This window comes from Tachyglossus aculeatus, chromosome 16, assembly GCF_015852505.1.
Source record: "Tachyglossus aculeatus isolate mTacAcu1 chromosome 16, mTacAcu1.pri, whole genome shotgun sequence".
NCBI lineage: Eukaryota > Metazoa > Chordata > Mammalia > Monotremata > Tachyglossidae > Tachyglossus > Tachyglossus aculeatus.
Window position 1 is genome coordinate 16492813 of NC_052081.1, and position 13318 is coordinate 16506130.

Below are 13318 nucleotides of genomic sequence, written 5' to 3' on the forward strand. Positions count from 1 at the left end.
TAAACAGTGCTAGAGAAATATTTGGTCCTTTAATTTCCAAAGACTAGTTGAATATAAAGGTCCCCCTTATTTTTTCCTGAAAAATCATTCAGTCTATGCTGCCCAGCTCATTAAAAAAAAAAAAGAAAAAAGTTCAGTCTGTATCTCCCCACTTTTCCAAAGCTTCCCAGTAGTTTTCTCTCTACCTCCACATCACACTCCTCACCATCAGCTTTAAAGATGTTCAGTGAGCTTTCTCCTTCCTACCTTACCTTGGTGATCTCCTACTAATAATAATTATGGTACTTGTTAAGCACTTACTACGTGCCAAGCATTGTTCTAAGCGCTAGGGTAATAATAATAATGATAATAATAATGCTGGTATTTGTTAAGCACTTACTATGTGCCAAGCACTGTTCTAAGTGCTGGGGTAATAATAATAATAATAATAATAATAATGCTGATATTTGTTAAGCACTTACTACGTGCCAAGCACCGTTCTAAGCACTGGGGTAAGAATGATAATAATAATAATGCTGGTATTTGTTAAGCAGTTACTACATGCCAAGCACTGTTCCAAGAGCTGGAGTAGATACAAAGTAATCAGGTTGTCCCACGTGGGGCTCACAGCCTTCATCCCCATTTTACAGATGAGGTCACGGAGGCACAGAGAAGTGAAGTGAGTTGCCCAAGGTCACACAGCTGACAAGTGGCAGAGTCAGGATTCAAACCCGTGGCCTCTGACTCCCAAGCCTGGGCTCTTTGCTCTAAGCCAAGCTGCAGGTAATCAGGTTGTCTCATCTGGGGCTCACAGCCTTAATCTCCATTTTAAAGGTGAGGAAACTGAGGCACAGATAAATTAAGTAGCTTGCCCAAGGTCACGCAGTAAATAAGTGGCAGAGCTGGAATTAGGACCCACGTCCTCTGGGTTCTTTCCACTAAACCATGCTGCTTCTCCACAACCCAATCACCGACTCTGCACTTCTAACACCAACCCACTCTCTATAATCCCCATCTCATCTATCCCATTACCAATCCCTGTCCACATTCTCCCTCAGGCCTGAAACTCCCTCCCCACCTTCAAAAGCCTCCTAAAATGACATTTCCTCCAAGAAGGCTTTCCGGACTAAACCCTGTATTTCCCCTATCTTCTCTCCCCTCTGGACTGACTACATGTGTACCCTTTAAGCATTATGATACTCCCCCCAATTCCATAATACCGATACAAAAAGTCTTATGATCCATTATAATCTATTTCAGTGTCTGTCTCCACCTGTAAACTCCTCGAGTCCCAAATTCCTTCCCAAGTACTTAGTACAGAGCTGGATGCACAGTAAATTCCATTGATTGATGTAACAGTTTCCAGTCAATTTATGCAATTCAGGGATGAGAAAAGAGCAGACTAAAGTGAGATCAAAATCCACTATCAGTTTCACTTATTAGAGCACTCAGACATCAACTTCTAGGAATGCCAGAATTCAAGATTATCTCATGTCCTCCTCCTTCTTTCTCCACAAACTATTATTTAACCACTCCCTTGAATAATCACTCCCTACCAAAATTGCTAAACCAGTAGTTTGAGCAAACCAAAAGCTAAAACAAACAAAAAAAAAAAAAGAAAAAGACTGAAGACCAACATTTACATACAAAAAAACCTGTAAATCCTAGGATAAACAGTGATAACATGCCTGCTCTGAAATTGCCCTGATTTGATGGATTGTACCACTTAACATTCTGCTCGTTATACTGAACTACCGAAGACTTCCACTTCCTTAAAAAGCATTGTGATTCATCAATGCACGCAGAACTATGTACCGAAGATAAACTTGGTTAAACTAGTGATGCTTTAAGAAAAATGTCAGCAAAATAATGAACGCGCTTCCGACAGTCTCTCAATGAATTTAGTTTAGATCACAAGGTGACCATATGAGGTAAAATTGAGTAATTCTTTTTGTTACTAAAATAAACTGTGCCCATACTGTAATTTCTTTTGCAGCCGGATGCAAATTCACAAGTCAGTGTTGTCCATCCAGAGAGAATATATATTAAAATGCAGCAAGGTGAATGTATATTGGAGTGTAATTTAGTAATAGTCATTCCCAAAAGTATTCATTCCTCAATTAGGTGGATTCAAAAACATCTTATTTTTCAGTATTTTAGGAAAAGCCACTAAAGGAATATTGACCTGCAGCACAGCGCCCTCTGGTGTACATAAATAGAAAATAAAACAAGCTCCTGTGAAATATGAAAATATACAGACTGCCCAAAGGAAACATCAGTCTTTTACATAGGTTCCCTTCAGAATTCGAGAGAGCAAAAGTATTCTTTTTTAAACCATTCCTCATCCCACAGAGAGAGAGAGTGCTAATTCCATTCCCCAAGTCAAGCAGACGATCACCTGGGTTCCCTTTCGGGAAGTAAATGCAATTTGGGAAATATTTGGGTGGAAACAGTTGATTGCTTTTTAAAATCACATAAGGGAGGTGCAGAAGAGCAAGCCAGAAGAGGTAGTCTTCCTTCCCACAGCTTCAGAGCTTAATTTGTCGTGAGAGCGGTATCGGATCTCAAGCGATGATGTCATTTTAGACTTGTGATGGCTTGAAATCAATGGGAGTTGGTGCCGTTGATACCATCGACTAAAGCAATAATCCTGCTGCACCTTCAATCTGAGAAATTTGTTTGAAAGAGCATCCTGCTATTATGGTATTCAGCAAGTTAGGGGTTGACAAAAGATTTTCTTTTTACTTTCGTAATTAAAATGGCAATGCCCTGCTGGATTCTGGCAAGCCCTGGCATGAATTAAACACTATGTGTCTTCCTCTTGGAGAAATTAAATTCTTTCTCCCTTCTCACCTCCTCCCTTCCAACTGTTTCTCAGTTTGTTTCCAAAAGCTTTGGGGTTTAAAGTTGTCCTTTTCCTCGTCATAGGTGCAGTTTGAGGTTCAAATGTGCCAGGAGAAAGGACAGCTCACCTTGTCAGTTACTGCCACATGATTCCTATTCTATTTCTGCTGACACTGCAGAAAGGGTCCGACTGTGACACGTAATTAGCCTGGAAAGAGGATTTAAAACTCTGTCTTTGAAAATGGGAAAAAAGGGATCATAGGACACTTCTTTTGGAGAAGGCATCTAGGAATTTGGAGGGAAGATACACGTGAGCATAATCTTGGAACTATTTTTTTTTCCAAATTAGCTTTATAGACTGAATAAAGTTTTTTTTTTAAGTCAAGTTAACACAAACAAGGTACTATAATGATTTTTTTTTAACGTACCATGGTCCATTTCTTTTCCCATCTGCAACTCTCCATAAAGAAACCTCTAGAGGGTCATTGAAATATACAACATTTAGAAGGGTAATTCTGCAATTGCTTTCCCCTTGCTGCGATTCATACCTGTAAATTTTGTATCTGGTGTTAAATCCCTGGCGGCTTCTGTCCACGAAATCGGCGTATTCCTGGGAGCGATGGAAAGGTCCCTTGTCAGAGAGGAGCCAATCGAAGGGGCTTGTGGCATGCTGATCCGAAACAGCAGCGACAGCTAAAACCCAGCAATGAAGACTCAGTGCTATCCACTCCCATAGAGCCATCAGAGAGAACAATTCAGCACTAGCACTGCATCACCATATCACGTTTCCACTGGGGACTTAGAGTCTTCATTCTCTTAGCTTTCCCTCAACACCTAGACAAAATACACCACAAGTTAAATACATGTGCATGAGTTATCCATCAATAGAATTTATTGAGCACTTACTGTGTGCAGAGCACCGTACTAAGCACTTAAGTCATCCCTCAGGGACTGATAAATGTTCCACTTTTATTGAACATAAGGAGATGGGGTCTCCTCTACTCTATCAACACACAATCAAGTGTGACTTCCCTATCCTTCATTTTCCGCATCTATAAAATGTGGATTAAATACCCGTCCTCCCTCCTCCTTAGACTGTGAACTCCATGTAGGACAGGGATTGTGTCTGATCTGCACAGATGGTATCTTCCTCTGGGCTTAGCACAGTGTTCGGCACATAGTGAGGGCTTAATAAATACCATAATGATTATAATACGATCATAGAATGCATAGCATAATGATTTATTAAAAGACAAATTTGTCACATTCATTTCAAGAAAGTGGAACATTTCTAAAAGATGTATGCACCCATATGCACCCAATAAATGCAACTATAAGTAACATCATTTTTAGACGTGAACCTAGATAGGTACATACATACTTGCCTGCATATATATATATGAATGAACATTTCAGTACTATTTATTAATAACATACATACATACTTGCCTGTATATATATATATGAATGAACATTTCAGTGCTATTAATTAATAACATGGAACAGATGTTGTTTCCTTTAGCATTTGTATATGAGCCTTAAATTCAATATCAAACAATGTTATTTATTCAGCATTTACTGAGTAGTGAGAACTGTTCTAAATGTTTGGAAGGGTACAATACACCAGAATTGGTAGGCCAAAACCTTACTGATTAGGAATTTACAGAATAGAGAGTAGAATAGTTCACCTCCTCCAGGAGACCTTTCCTGACAAAGCCCCCCTTTTCCTCTGTTCCCCCTCCCCATCACCCCAACTCTCTCCCTTTGCTCTACTCCCCTCCTCGCCCCACAGCACTTGTGTGCATATGTACATATTTATAATTATAACTCTACTTATTTTTCTTAATGATATATATATACACACATCTATAATTCTTTATATTTATAATAATGCTACTGTTGCCTGTTTACTTGTTTTGAAGTCTGTCTCCCCTCTTCTAGACTGCGAGACCATTGTGGGCAGGAATTATCTCTATTTGTTGCTGAATTGTACTTTCCAAGAGCTTAATACAGTGCTCTGCTTACAGTAAGTGCTCAATAAATACAATTGAATGAATGAATTAATGAACAACATTACTATTATGTTCATGAAGCTTAGAACTCTGGTGCTCTGGGTTTTTTTCATTGTTTTTTTTTTTACCCTTCTGAAATATCAGGACATTCATACGCAATTTATTTTCACGATGATTTAGATGTAATTCAAAATGAAAATAAGCCAACTAAAATGAGTTCCATTGACTTGGACTCTCATATTGGTGGAATATCCTGGGAGTGCATGTTACTAAATCAGCAGCAAGAATCTGACTTGTTACAGAATGGAAAATAAATGGTGAGGAATTGATCCACATCCTTCAGGCATTTTGCACCTCTTCCCATTGGGATGTAATGCCCCCTTTTCATTTCAGAAGAAATAGTTAAGTTCATGCTTACTGTCCTGCAAACATATTCTTTTAACATTTTAACAGGCATTTCTGCAAGTATAACTGCATAAATAGATTCATAACACATATCCTTTAACAAGAAGGGGGTCGAACCTTGGAGAACACAATAAATCCTTTCCTATAAGACTTAAGAAAAAATAAACAAGAGATTGACCTCTGGAGAAATGTGTTCTAAAAAAAAATTGCACACCCAGAACTTGATAAGCTTTATTACATCACAGGACAATCTGCACTCAGAGAGTGATATAAATCTACATCTATTTGAATTACTAGTATTCTTTACCTCGATTCCTGCATACTGCAAATTTTGCAACACACATTTCAGCTTATTATTTCTAGAATATTATTATCACTGTATTATTTCAAAGAATATTTCAACCTTTCTTTTTTTAAAGCTCCAACACTGGGTTCCAATGGGGACTTCACTGCCATTGCTACTTCAACTGTCCCACCTCCTTCTCCATAGTCCTTACCATCCTCTAGACCATAAGCTTTTTGTGGGCAAGGAATGTTTCCACCAACTACGTTGTATTGCACTCTCCCAAGTGCTTAGTACAGTGCTTTGCACACAGTAAGAGCTCAGTGAATACCATTGTCAGTTGATTATATTTATCCATCACTTACTGTGTGCAGGGCACTGTACTAAGCACTTGAGAGAGCAGGATACAACAGAAAACTGACAGATTTTCTGCCCACCATGAGGCTACAGTCTAGAGACAATTGATAATTGGGGTCTTCATCTTACAGAGTTGCAAACCCAGGACCAGAGTGGGAACCAGGGTAGGATTGAGGGGTGGGCAGGTGGCTATGTAGGCCCTAGAGGAGGGGTAATTGGAGATGACCCAAGGCAGCAATACTGTCAGCAGAAAACCCCTCTCCCTTCATCCTTCTTTGAGGACTACAAACTTGGAATCCACCAAGGAGGCAACAATAGTTAGGTCCCTTTTAGAACTCAGCAGCATAAGAACTATCAAAAAATATAAATACAGTAGATAGGATGGTTGGGGAAACAGGATGTCATTTATTATTATTAATAATAATAATAATAATGGCATTTATTAAGTGCTTACTATGTGCAAAGAACTGTTCTAAGCACTGGGGAGGTTCCAAGGTGATCAGGTTGTCCACGGTGGGGGCTCACAGTCTTAATCCCCATTTTCCAGATGAGGTAACTGAGGCACAGAAAAGTGAAGTGACTTGCCCAAAGTCACACGGCTGACAAGTGGTGGAACAGGGATTAGAACCCATGACATCTGACTCCAAAGCCCACTATCTTCTCTTCTTTCACTATCCCCAGTGAATTCGCAGTCAGGTGCTAGCATTTACGTTCCGCTTTATTGGTGAAACAAGAATTCATTGACAAGATCATGCTCTTTCCACTGAGCCATGCTGCTTCTATTATTATTGAATAGTGAAAATAACACAGAACTGGGAATCAGAAAACCTGGGTTCTAATCATGGCTCTGTCTCTTTCCTGCTGGGTAATCCTGGGCAAATCACTTGACTTGTTTGGCTTTCAGTTGACTCATATGCAAAATGGGCATTAAACATTCATTCTTCCCCATATTTAGACTTTGAGCCCCATGAAGGATGAATTGTGTCAGTTGTGATTATCTTCTGTCTACCTCAGCAGTTAAGACAGTGCTTGGCACATAGTATGCACTCAAATAACATGATCATTATAGTCTTTATACTAGGAGCCTTGCTTAGGATAGGGACTGTTTCTCATCTAATAATAATAATAGTGGTATATGTTAGGCACTTACTCTGTGCCAGGCACTGTACTAAGCACTGGGTAGATATATCTAGTCAAGTTTTACACAGTCTCTGTCCTACACAATCACAATCTTAATTCCTATTTTACAAATGAGGGAACTGAGGCACAGAGAATAATAATAAGAATGTTAAGCACTCCCTGTGTGCCAGGTACTGTACTAAGTGCTGGGGTGGATACAAGCAAATAATAATAGTAATGATGGCATTTGTTAAGCACTTACTATGTGCAAATCACTGTTCTAAGCACTGGGGGGATACAAGGTGATCAGGTTGTCCCACATGGGGCTCAAAGTCTTAATCCCCATTTTACAGATGAGGTTAACCGAGGCACAGAGAAGTGAAGTGACTCGCCCAAAGTCACACAGCTGACAAGCGGTGGAGTCAGGATTAGAACCCATATCCTCTGACTCCCAAGCCTGTGCTCTTTCACCTGAGCCACGCTACTTCTTTGGTTGGACAAATCAGGTTGGACACAGTCCCACATGGGGCTCACAGACTTAATCCCCATTATATATGGGGAAACTGAGGCACAGTGAAGTGACTTGCCTAAGGTCACCCAGAAAGCAACTGGCAGATTCAGAGTTAGAACCTAGGTCCTTCCAACTCCCAGACCCATGCTCTATCTACTAGGCATGTTGCTTCGCTTAGTACAGTGCTCTGCACACAGTAAGCACTCAATAAATATGATTGAATGAATGAATCCTTCATCTATCCCAGGGCCTAACACAGCGCTTGGCACATTGTAAGTGCTCAACAGAGACCACAGTTATTCTTAGGAGGAAGAGAAAGAGGTCATGTAGTTGTTTTTTTTTCACCTGACATTTAATAATAATAATAATAATAATAATTTTGGTATTTGTTAAGTGCTTACTATGTGCAAAGCACTGTTCTAAGCGCTGGGGAGGATAAAAGGTGATCAGGTCGTCCCACCTGTGGCTCACAGTCTTCATCCCCATTTTACAGATGAGGTAACCGAGGCACAGAGAAGTGAAGTGACTTGCCCAAAGTCACACAGCTGACAAGCGACGGAGCCAGGATTTGAACCCATGACCTCTGGCTCCCAAGCCCGGGCTCTTTCCACTGAGCCACACTGCTTCCCTAGTTTAAAAGAGGCAGGAAGGTGGTGACAGAGGCGGAATCAATGTTGGACAGTTTATGATAGCAGTCAGAGATAGGGATAAGAAGAACTAAGAGTCAGTGGCAGTAGCTTAAAAGCTTGGTAGCCATCTCATTCAGGAGTCCCTTGAAATAATCTTAATGGCCTTCAAAAACCCAAAATGTAGCCTTATCTCTCCTATTGATTGCATTATTGGAGTTTTCTTTCTCCACTTTATTTTCATAAGAGCTAATTTGCCCTTGTCTCTCCCAGCAGGGTATAAGTTAAGACTTGCATTAGAATTGCACTCATGAAATCTTTCAAGCTATTTAATCTCTCTAAGTCTGTTCAGTAGAGCTTCCTGCTCTTTATTTATTTTAGCTGATGAGGCAATGCAGTGTCCCTGAATTACAACTTTAAGTGTTTTCCATCTTAATGAGGGTTAGAACTCCTCTGGGGAGTGTATAGTGTTGAGGGAACTAATCTCCTACTTGATCTTGTCAATAAATTCTTGTTTCACCAATAAAGGGGAACGTAAATGCTAGCACCTGACTGTGAATTCACTGGGGATAGTGAAAGAAGAGAAGATAGTGGTTTGGAACATCACATTTCTCAGAACTGCTCTGCCAGATAGGGTAGTTCTTTAAAAGCAAAAGGGCATTGAACTGCCTGGATTAATTTGGGGAATACAGAGATCATTGGTCTTGACCAATCTGGAGAAAAACTTTGGAGAGCGAGATTAGCATTCAACTGATTTGAGCAGGTTAAAGATGTGGCAAGAAGACAAAGGGAATAAATCCAGCAAGGAAGGGATAGGACAGCTTTACCTTTTGGTCAAAATAGATATACTTCCCAAGCGCTTAGTACAGTGCTTTGCACACAGTAAGCACTCAATAAATACGATTGAATGAATGAATGAATATTTACCAAAGCCCATCACACACAGATTGTGAATTATACACAATCTTCCCCTAAGGCTGTGAACCCTATATATGGGGCAGGAACCGTGTTCCCTTAATCTGATTATCCTGTATCTATGTCGGATATTAGCACAGTGCATGACGCAGAGTAAGCATTTAATAGATACAATCCAAAAATGGTCTCCAAAAGGAGTCAAACACGTCAATGCCAGAAGCACTTCCATCGCCCCATTCATGGTCATTTAATAAAGCAATGGTACAGCAGTGGGAAATATTTACTTACACCACTGAAAGGGACAGAATACCACATTATGGCTGAGAAACATGAACTATAAATTCTTAGCAGGTAATTAAGAAGCAAAAACTATCTCTAGTAGAGAATAGGTAAGGTGAAAACATAAATAGGGTCTCCCTCAAAAGATAAATTATTGAAAGATAGTGAGTGAAGGAAAACCTCAGATGAAATGGAATTCCTCTAAACACTGCAGCTGCAGAAGATAGTTCATCTTGGCATAGAAGGAATCAGATATAGATGATTTCTTAGAACAGAGACTTTGAGAATATTGTGAAACAGTGATGGAGAATGAAAATGGTGTCAAAAATGACAAGAACACATCAAAAACATACAATGTGGAAAGAATTCTCAATCATGCATTGCTCTTTATAAGTCTCATTCACTCACTGATTAAAAAGAAAAAAAATCACCATCACTGGCATTGTTGGAATCCAATAGATAATTATGAACATATGACCTAGAGTTTATATCAAATTAGATAGAAATTACGGCCTCGGTAAACAGTTACATTAGGGGTGAATGAATTGATTTACTTCATAATAGCTCCTGCATATCTTTCTCATTTAGATTTATGATGGAAATTGGGTATCATGAAATTCTTATACTTATCTGTTCCTTTGGATCAAGAAGGCACACTTTTCAAGGGTAGTCTGAAAAATGATCATTTGTCAGACAAAAATTTTCCATTAGGAGTCATTTTAAGTCTAATGAAAATTATGCCATCATCATGTGATTTCTCATCCTTCCTAATTTTGAGGAGAGACCATGAAACTCAAATCGAAGAGTCCACAGACAAAATTCAGACAACACTCAATGCACTTCCAGTGACAGGTTTATGTAATTGCTTAATTCAGACTAAATAAAAATAGTTTTTACCAAAGCAATTCAGGGAAAAGGGATGGTTTCATCCTAATCCTTAAAAACCCAGACCTGTTTGTACTTCGTAATAGAGAACTGGCATCCACTCAAGGTTAACCATGGGAACTGGGAAGAGTCTTCGAGGGAACACAGTCTCCTATTCTGTCAATAAGTTCCTCATCCTGTTCCCTGGAATTACGCAGATACACTGTGCTTCCTCATTCCAATTGCCGTGTTTGCAATTACTAGGATGAGAGTGATTTTACTTCTGATCATTTCTCTTTCTAAAATAAGAGGCAAAGACCTGAAGCCCATTTATCCCCACAGAGAGAGAACCATAACTTTCTGTTCAAATCAATTGTATCCTTGTTCAGGCAAACAGCACTCTATGCGATGCTCACTGTGGAAGAGATTCACTGTTATTCAGGTTGGAAGATGGAGTGAGGCGACTTGATCATCCTGAAGACCTGACAGGGAGCACCGTCTGAACTGGCCAAGGAAAGCAAAAGGACACAGAACCTTCCCAGGCCTGGAGCAATCAGCAACCACCAGCTCCCAACTAGAATCTTAGACCTCTTCAGCTGGGAGTGTGTCTATCAGGAAGGAGTATTTTTTTCTGTGAGTCCACAGAAGTGGGTAGCGGCAACCCCAAAGTGTCCAATCCCCCGCTAATTTGGGGTTGGGAGTGACCTCTCCTAGAACAATCCAGCTCTTGCTGAGACTTCCTCAACACTTGCCCAATAATCAGTCAACTGTATTTATTGAGCACTTACTATGTGCTGAGCACTGGATTGTTTGGGAGAGTACAGTAAAGAAGGTAAAAACTGAGAAGCAGCATGGTATAGTACATAGAGCATGGGCTTGGGAGTCAAAAGGTCATGGGTTCTAATCCTAGCTCTGCCACCAGTCTGCTGTTTGACCTTGGGCAAGTCACTTCAATTCTCTGAGCCTCACGTACCTCATCTGTAAAATGGAGATTGTGACTGTGAGCCCCATGTGGGACAGAAACTATGCCCAACTGATTTGATCATATCAACCCCAGCGTTTAATAGAGTGGCTGGCACATAGTAAGCAATTATTAATAATAATAATAGCATTTTTAAGTGCTTACTATGTGCAAAGCACTGTTCTAACCACTGGGGAGGTTACAAGGTGATCAGGTTGTCCCACGTGGGGCTCACAGTCTTAATCCCCATTTCACAGGTGGACTGGGGCACAGAGAAGTTAAGTGACTTGTCCAAAGTCACACAGCTGACAAGTGGCGGAGCCGGGATTTGAACCCATGACCTCTGACTCCCAAGTCCGTGCTCTTTCCACTGAGCCATGCTGCTGAACAAATACCACATCTTTAAGGATTTTACAATCAAGTGCTAGGAACCATAGTTCCGGCATTCTTCACTGCATGAAGCTTGAGTCTGGATTGATCCAAAACTAAAGCACACATCCAGCAGGTCTATATGATCCCTGAAGGACCATCGGTAATATTTTCATTTTTTAGTTTGTCAAGTCCTGAAGCCATAACCACTTTCCTTGATATTTTTATGAGGCTTTCTCCTGTTATAGAGGAAATCCTTTGGATTGCAAGAAGGCATCCGGAAAATAGGCAGAGGACATGTTTCTGGTTCTCAAAAATAGGGTGATTAGAGAAACTCCGATGATTATAGGCGCTTTAATGAAATATGAACTATGAATATGCCTATCCTACTCGAAGATGACACTAACAGTGCAATCCACTTCGGAAGGTGGCTATGACTATAGATCACTCATACACTGACCAGGGTTTATTCAGCAAAAGGATTTTCACATGACAACCAAGCCCATTTATTGAGCACTTACTTTGCGCAGAGCACTGCACTAAGACTTGGGAGAGTACAATGACAGAGTAGGTAGAAATGTTACCTGCCCGCAATGAGCTTACAGTCTAGACAATCCAGAACTGTCAGCCAACTGACAGTCTTTATGAGCTATTCTATTTCTGAAACAGTTCAACCCCCAACTTCCTGGAAGCGGTTATTGCCAGAGCATGTAGCAAATTTAAAAAGTGCTATCTACCTTGTAAGATTTAAAACTAAAACTTGCAGTGTAAATATGGGTACATATGCCACTGTGACAGGTTGAGTTGCAGGTATGTTATGTTTGACTTCCCCATTTAGAGTATAAGCTCCTTGAAGGCAGGGAACGTCACTTTATTTTGAACTTCCTAAATGCCTACCTAGTATAGGGCACTCAGCGAATGCTCAATAAACCTTGCTTCAACTGCTACTTTTTTGAAAATAATGATGCCCATAGTCCCATAGCACTTACATACATATTTGTAATTTTTTTATTTATACTAATATCTGTCTCCCCTGCTAGATTCCAAGCTTGATGCAGGCCTGGAATATGTTTATTGTTATATTGTACTTCCCCAAGTGCATTGCTCAGTGGAAAGAGCCCGGGCTTGGGAGTCAGACGTCATGGGTTCTAATCCCAGCTCCCCCACATGTCTGCTGTGTGATCTTGGGCAAGTCACTTAACTTCTCTGAGCCTCAGTTACCTCATCTGTAAAATGGGGATTAAGACTGTGAGCCCCACATGGGACAATGTGATCTCCTTGTATCCCCCCCAGTGCTTAGAACAGTGCTTTGCACATAGTAAGCGCTTAACAAATGCCATAATTATTATTAGTAGTACAGTCCTCTGCACAGAGTAAGCACTCACCAAATATGGTTGAATGAATGAATAAAAGTACTCATTATTAATAGAAAAAAATAGTTTGTTCTTTTCTGTAAAAATTGCCTTTTGTCCGAAATTTGCCAGTCCAGGCTGGGAAATATTGGAAAATATTTAATTGCCCTGGTCAAATCAATGGAAACTAGGCAGTTCTGACTTCTGCCCTTTTTTGGTTTCCTCCATTTTGTTCATGCAATAATTTATTGCACTGTGAAGGCACTTTCACTCACTGTCAGCAGGCTGGTTCCGTATTTGGGTCTCTGGCAGCAGCCTGACTCTTCTGCCCCACCTAATTTCCCTCTCCGGTCCCAGCATGATACTGCCTGGCCCCGAAATGTTAGTAGGTAATCAGCATGGCACCATGGGAGAAAAGCCGATGTGGCTTTCTGATTTCCAA

General features: G+C 40.3%; 1 protein-coding gene across 3 annotated transcripts in view; it reads right to left on the bottom strand.

Annotated features, from left to right (window-relative positions):
• The window catches only part of BRINP3 (BMP/retinoic acid inducible neural specific 3), a 441851-nt gene that overhangs the window by 207973 nt on the left and 220560 nt on the right, over window positions 1-13318 (bottom strand). For all 3 annotated transcript variants that reach the window (XM_038758436.1, XM_038758434.1, XM_038758435.1), the window contains one exon: window positions 3372-3657. In XM_038758436.1, the coding sequence (XP_038614364.1) occupies window positions 3372-3565 (194 nt within the window). In that variant the 5' untranslated portion in view covers window positions 3566-3657. The remainder of the gene's footprint in view (window positions 1-3371; window positions 3658-13318) is intronic.